Source organism: Phalaenopsis equestris, unplaced genomic scaffold (genome assembly GCF_001263595.1).
Source record: "Phalaenopsis equestris unplaced genomic scaffold, ASM126359v1 Scaffold200670, whole genome shotgun sequence".
NCBI lineage: Eukaryota > Viridiplantae > Streptophyta > Magnoliopsida > Asparagales > Orchidaceae > Phalaenopsis > Phalaenopsis equestris.
This window is the reverse complement of record NW_018220481.1, coordinates 1-6,883: the sequence shown is the minus strand read 5'-3', so window position 1 is coordinate 6,883 and position 6,883 is coordinate 1. Positions and strand designations below refer to the sequence as shown.

Below are 6,883 nucleotides of genomic sequence, written 5' to 3'. Positions count from 1 at the left end.
ACACACACACACACACACACATAATAAAATAAAACAGAACATAAAAAATTAAAAGTGATGCTAAACAGATATCATTCTTTAAAGGGGGTGTTTGGCTGCCCATCGAGAGACAGTTTATGAAAATTGTTGTGTTCCATTTTTTGTTTTTTTAACCAAATTTCATATCTCGAAGTACTTTTGCGTCGACGTCCAGTTATCTTTGCAGCTTTGCAACGTCAAAGACAATATCATCTAACCTCCTATGAATCAAAAGTTAATTAAGAAAAGTGTAATTTTGAATTAGTGATTTTTTTGTGTCATGCATTTCTTACGTATTAACATGTCAACATCTAAATATTTATACGTACATGTATAACACACACATTTTCAACAGCACATAAAACTATTACTAGCACAAAGTTATAAAAAGTCAAATACATCTTGTTATACATGAATTTATGTATCTAAGTGTTAGAATTCTAAATATCAAAGTTTGGGTGTTAGATATGTAAAAATATAAGAATTTTGTATTATGTACGTAAATTACTTTTTTTTTTATTAATTAATACATCCTCTGTGCAGTTTTACCGAAAAGAAAGTGAGAAAAGAAGTTAAAAGAAAAAAAAAGTTTGGTTGAAGATAGATATATTTGTTTGGTTGAGAAAAAAATGGATATAACTTCGATTGATGAAAATTATTATTTTTATTTCTTATGGAAAAAAATACATGTAAGTCTCAATAAAAAAATTAATAAAATTTTCTTTTCATGTTCACTACAACTAAGAAAGCATATCCTTAAGAAAACTAATTTGTCATATTTGTAATTCAATTAGGCGGTGTTGGCTGCAACTTAGATTTACGTTAAACAGGATCTATTAAATCCAATAAATCCAGATTTATCTGCAGCGGCGGAGCTCGCCAGCGACGACGGAATAAATTTGCCACACAATGAAATTCAATAAATCTGGATTTAAGTTGTCAAAGACACGGAACACGAGCAAAAACAGATAAAAATTAGAAAATTTGATTTAATGGAACGTTAAATTTAATTTTCATTTTGTTCTTTTTTTTGTGATCTTTTTATGTTTGGCGGGATTTAAGTTAAATCCATCGCTAAATCCAATTAATAGGATGCTACCAAACACGATCTTAGTTTGCATCCACATTTTTAATAAAAATAATTTCTACTTCTCATCCAATTCCTCATCTTTAACATAATCTGAAATAAAAGTGCATTACCAATGAATGTGAGATCAAACTTAGGAATAGGAAATTTATTTATATAGAATAAGTTAATGGAGGTTGCTAAGTTGATGCGGCACTGATCATCCATAGCAAGAAGAAGCAGAGAAAAATATTTTGTTAAGCTGGAAAGTTATAAATAACCAACCTCAGTAGAAGAAGCAATACTCTGCTCAACAATACCTTTGATGCCATGCTTGAACTCAAAACCCAAGTCTGTTAGCTTCTTAGAGGAAATTATTGATGCAGCTCCATCATGTGATTCCTTTGTGTACCTGGGACGTGCAAATTTAGCAAGGCTTTTTAAGAAAAAGATCAAAATGAACTTGAGCTATTTGTACACAGACGGAATCAAGTTATGTCCAAGGTGGGCAATTGTCTACCCTGGAATTTGAAACTTTCTATACAAGTAGTAATATATAATAATTTTTGTTATGTACCTTAGGCAATTTAGTAATTCTACGCCCTCGATATATGTTTTTTTCCCAAAACTTTAGTGATTTTGGCCACCCTAAAAAATAAAGTTGGTTCCAACCCAATTTTACGAGGTCATAGTTTTAGCTGTCTGATTTATTCAATTTTTTTAATTCCTCTAATCTTAAAATATAATCCAAAAAAATCTCTCCATTGGATTATTTTAGAATGAATTTGAGAAATGAATGGACAAATTTGGATCAAATTTGAGGAGTAAAATGACTAAATTGAATGTATTGGATAATTTGGGACTAAAATAGCCCTCCAAAACCATTTAAATCCACTTCTTTTTTCCTTAAAAAAAATCATTTAAGCAGTAAAACACTTGCCTTTTACAGCTGAAAGATGAGTAATGCTCAGATAAAAGTTCTTCCAGTTGAGGCAATGTGGAGCTGCCGGCAGAACAGATGTAACGGCCTTCAGCTGAGTCCTTCTCCATGAGGAATATCTGTGCGTTGCACAAGTCTTCAATATGGACTAATGGGACTGATCCCAATCTGGAGTGCACTGTTATTAATACTGGATAGAGATATGGATCACCTGAGAAGCAGAGATACGAAGAATTCAATATGATGATCAATGAATGAAATTTAGAAAAACAGAATAGAAAAACAATAACAATAACAAACCTTTATCCACTAAGTGGAGTCGGCTACATGAATCATTTTTCTCTATTGTGTCCTATTGAGTGACATATTTTTATTTAATTTTAATAAATTAAGATCATTTTTTATACAATATGCCCAAATCCTTTTCGATCTACCTCTACTTTTCCTATCCTAATCAAATCTAAAACATCTACTCTCCTAACCGGATCATCAGATAGTCAACATTTAATGTGATCAAACCATCTAAGATGACTCTCTAATCCTGTTTGTCACTGGAGCTACACCAACCCTTTTAAGAAAACATTTGTTTAGCATTTTGTCTCTAAGTGTCAAGCCACTCATCCACCTAAGCATTCTCATCTCAACAACACTTAACTTAGCTTTATGCTTCTCTTGAAAGGCCAACATTCTGTGCCATAAAACATTGCAAATCTCACCACCATCTCATAAAATTTTCTTTTAAGTCTAAGCGGTACTTTTCTATCACAGAATAGACCTGAAGCATTCCTCTACTTCAGCCAACCAACTTGAATTCTACTAATAACATCCCAATCTATATCACCATCACTTTGAACAATAGACACGAGATATCTAAAACGTCGGCACCTTTTAATAATTTGACTGTCCATAGTTACAACTCTGTCACTAGATCTACTACTGCTAACATCTCTCACAGAGTATACATACATACATACATACATACATACATATGTATGTATGTATGTATGTATGTATGTATGTATGTATGTATGTATGTATGTATGTATGTATGTATGTATGTATGTATGTATGTATATTCTGTGAGAGGAGATGTATATATATGTAAGTACTAGATTTCTTTAAGATGGTTTGCTTGTCTCAATTAATTATTGTTTGTGCAAATAGTAAATTTGCATCATATTAGAAACAAGGTTGAATCCTCAATTTTTGAGGGTTGATGTAAGGATTTATAAAAGGCTCAACACAAGTAGCAGTAGATCAATTGAAAACTCAAACCAAAGTAATGATGAAACAGACTGTAAAAGCTTCTTGATGCTGTTTATGGATTGCAGAGATCATAATATTTCCTTCTTTATTCAAGTTGTGAACTACCTGTGAGAGGGGATAATAGAACTTTGATACTGACAGGCACAGAGGGAGTTAGGAATGGACCAGCCACTGTAGGCGGGATGATGGACACCAAATTAATACCATTTTCCTTAGCAAATTGAAATGCCTTCTCCTCTGTCATAATTTTTGATACAACATAGACCTGCATCTCAATAAATGAAACACTATTACAACACAAACCATATAAAGTAAAATGAAATCTTGTTGGAATTGATAAGTTCTTATTTGAATTCACTTCCATCTTATGGTCGTTTGTGAGGCACTCAAGTAAGAAAACAACCTTTGGAAACAGGCATGATTCAATTATATAGACTGACTAGGCTATTAGAGATTAATTAGTGTTAGGATTAAAACCAATATTATTTTTACTAGTGTTAAATTATACAAATTAACTACAGGATAATTAATAAAATTAACACCAACTATATGGTAATGCTACACAGATTAATAAGAGAATTAATTAAGATTAAAAAATTTTTATAGTTTTTTTTTTTATTATTTCAGTAATCAGGCTTTGAAAATTAGATTAACGGGTTCATTAGCATGATTCTAGTCACTAGGATTACCAGTACTAAAAAAGATTATTTTTAATGCTTTGACTTAATTAAGATACAAACACACAAACACAAACACACACACAGATATATATATATATATATTATCCACAGTAAGTTATTGCGTGTGATTAGTATGGTTTAAACTGTTAAGGTATTTGTTGTTAAAAATAATTTCGGGATAATTGTAATAAAGAATTAAATTTATTGGATGACGATGCAGCTATTAATTTAAACATGATTATGAACTACTAAATATAACAATTAAATGATTGCAGATTTGATGCCGTCACACACACACACACACACACACACATATATATATATATATATATATATATATAGTTATTTATTTATTACATTTTTTGCCAAACAAATTTTCTATTTTTTGTTACTGGAAATGAAAAGAAATTAAATCATAAAATTATGTTTTTTGTTTCAATGGTAAATAAAAAAAACAAAATGAAGATAAAACAAATCCAATTATTGCCCGACTCATATGCTTATAGTGCAATTTAAATTTATACTTCTTTGGGAATGAATGAATAAATTATAGCTCCATATAATTTAGGACGAACGAATAATGATTGTTGGCAAGATAAAAAAGGGTCCTTAAAGATGAATACTAAAGTAAGGGTGTCAAAAATTGATCCGACATGTCAACTCGACTCAAAAAATACAAGTTTATGTGGACCCAAATAGTATTTGGGTAGGGTTCGGTTTAGAAATCCTAACAAATTTAATTTTCTGGTCGGATTCGGGTCAACTTGCCAACCCAATATTGACCCGCTAACACAAAATAGACACGCCAAATCAAAATCGACCGATATTGACCCAATTTTAACTCAAAATCAACTCAAATAGTTATTATCTTATGTTAAATGGGTTTTAAAAGTCGAGTTCGGGTCGGCCGATTGAAGGCGGGTTAAGTTCAAGTTGAGTTTAGGGTTAAGTGTAATAGTTTAAAATTTTGCCTTTACTAAATCCTACTAACCCTAAACGTTAAACGTTTTCAAAATTTTCGCCAATTCCTTTTTTTTCTTTTCGGCGGATTAAAGGTGGGTCAAGTTCGAGTTAGGTTTAGGGTTAAGATTAGTAGTTTAAAATTTATCTTTACTCGTGCTAACTCTTTCTATTTTTTTCTTTTCAATTTTTTTCTTTTTTTTGACTTTCTAACACTTCTAGGGTTGGGTTTGAGCCAAGTAATTTTGGGTCTGGTCAACTTTGGATCAAACCCAAACCTGACCCTCAAACCCAATTTAACACCCTAAAGCATGATAATGAAACAGAACATGATTAGAGAAATTAAGTTTTTCTTTTTATATTTAGTGTTATTCGGATTTAGTAAATCCATAAATCGTAAATCCGTTAAATCCATCCTATCGTTGGGTTTAATAAATTTGGATTTAAGTCGAATTGATGGTAAAATTTTGGATTCTAAATCCAAAAAATCCATAAATCGTAAATCCGTTAAATCCATCCTATCATTGGGTTTAATAAATTTGGATTTAAGTCGAATCGATGGTAAAATTTTGGATTTTAAATCCAAAAGTTTACAAAACCACGAAACTGTTGGCCTGGATTTAATAAATCTAATGATAAATCCTATTAAAAGGCCCTAGATTGGTTTATTGAAGAATATGAGTTTCAACTGTGAACAAAAACCAAAAAAAAACAATAAAAACACTTAATTCATTTCAAAAAATAACTTCTAAATCACAAATAGAGTTGCTTTTATTGGATTAAAGAAGTTTTTTCTTATTCCAACAAAATTATATGTTTCTAAAAATTTTGACTAAACAACGAAAGGTGCTTCTTATAGATACATAGTTTAAAGTAGAAAAAAAAACTAACTAATATAAGATAAGGTGATCAAAGATGAAAGGAGAAAATCTTATAAAAAAGGTTCATAAGAAACCAAATTAAGGATTTAAACTTGAAGCAAACTATGTGCATAAAATGACTTAAAGAGGAATTTCATAAAAAATTAAGGCCTTTTTTTTAAAGATCTAATGCCATTTAGAATAAGCCAAGTATTTTAGAATAAGCCAAGTATTTTAGGCCTTCTTATCTACTCAAACATTCCCAAGTTCATTTAGACAATTGAAGTTCTTTATCATCCTTATCAGACAAAATAATGATACTCACCCATCCACAAGGCTTAGTATTCAGAACTAAATCAATAGGGTTAACAGATGATTCATCAACTACAGATCTCCATCCCCTTCCCTCTTCTCTTGCTGAGATTGTGCTGATAGAAGAAGTGAAAAGAACTTTCTTCACAGACTTGGATCTTAAACAAGCTTGTAGGACATTGACTGTCCCCTTCACTGCTGTCTCCATCATCGCATCTGGCACCTCCTCGTCCAAAAGGGTTCAATCATTCCCTTCTTAATATACTAATCCTGCAAACATTTAGAAAGCAATAGCAAGTAAAAAAGAGTACCAATGGCTTCTTCATGCTCTACGCTGAGCTCCATAGATGCAGCAACGTGGAACACACCAACGCAGCCCTTCACGGCCTCATCGAAACTCCCTTCCTCGCTGAGGTCCGATTTGAAGATCTTTAGCCGGTTAGAAGCGTTCGGGAGTGATAGAAGATAGGACGCCTTGCCTTGTATCATTCTATTTAGATTAATCCGCCATGCATATATGAGGTTTTAGAAAGGGAAAGGAAAGGAAATAGACATACCGGTGTCTCTAGCTGTTGCATGAACGGTGAAGCCTCGCCGGAGGAGAGAACAAACGAGCCAGGAGCCGATGTAGCCGGTAGAGCCAGTCACGCAGAAAGTAGCGTTCACCGGAGTTCCATTGCCGGCGTCCATCCTCGATTTTGGCCCTGTTTTCTAAACAGCGGAAGAGAGAGACTAAGGTTTTGATTGAATTGTATTAAAAAAAGAAGGATAATTACATAAA

At 32.1% G+C, this 6,883-nt stretch overlaps 1 protein-coding gene across 4 annotated transcripts; it reads right to left on the bottom strand.

Moving 5' to 3' along the window:
• Positions 1 to 58: 58 nt before the first annotated feature.
• LOC110035912 (putative anthocyanidin reductase) lies at positions 59 to 6,846 on the bottom strand. 4 transcript variants are annotated; one of them, XM_020740247.1, is made up of 7 exons: positions 6,660 to 6,846; positions 6,414 to 6,581; positions 6,116 to 6,318; positions 3,396 to 3,555; positions 2,025 to 2,235; positions 1,405 to 1,496; positions 59 to 239 (listed from the first exon to the last, which is right to left on the bottom strand). In XM_020740247.1, exons 1-7 carry the CDS (start codon positions 6,790 to 6,792, stop codon positions 232 to 234), a joined length of 975 nt encoding a protein of 324 aa, XP_020595906.1. In that variant the 5' UTR covers positions 6,793 to 6,846; the 3' UTR covers positions 59 to 231. The 4 variants fall into 4 exon arrangements, with proteins under 4 accessions (XP_020595906.1, XP_020595905.1, XP_020595904.1 ...); XM_020740246.1 differs by having other exon boundaries at positions 60 to 239; positions 1,370 to 1,496; XM_020740245.1 differs by lacking the exon at positions 59 to 239 and having other exon boundaries at positions 1,063 to 1,496.
• Between the last annotated feature and the right edge of the window lie 37 nt (positions 6,847 to 6,883).

Coding starts and splice junctions, on each gene's coding strand:
- LOC110035912 (XM_020740245.1), bottom strand. CDS start 6,792: ATGGACGCCGGCAATGGAACTCCGGTGAACGCTACTTTCTGCGTGACT. Junction 6,582..6,659: donor TGCAACAGCTAGAGACACCG/GTATGTCTATTT, acceptor GAATGATACAAG/GCAAGGCGTCCTATCTTCTA. Junction 1,497..2,024: donor TCATCTTTCAGCTGTAAAAG/GCAAGTGTTTTA, acceptor TGCACGTCCCAG/GTACACAAAGGAATCACATG.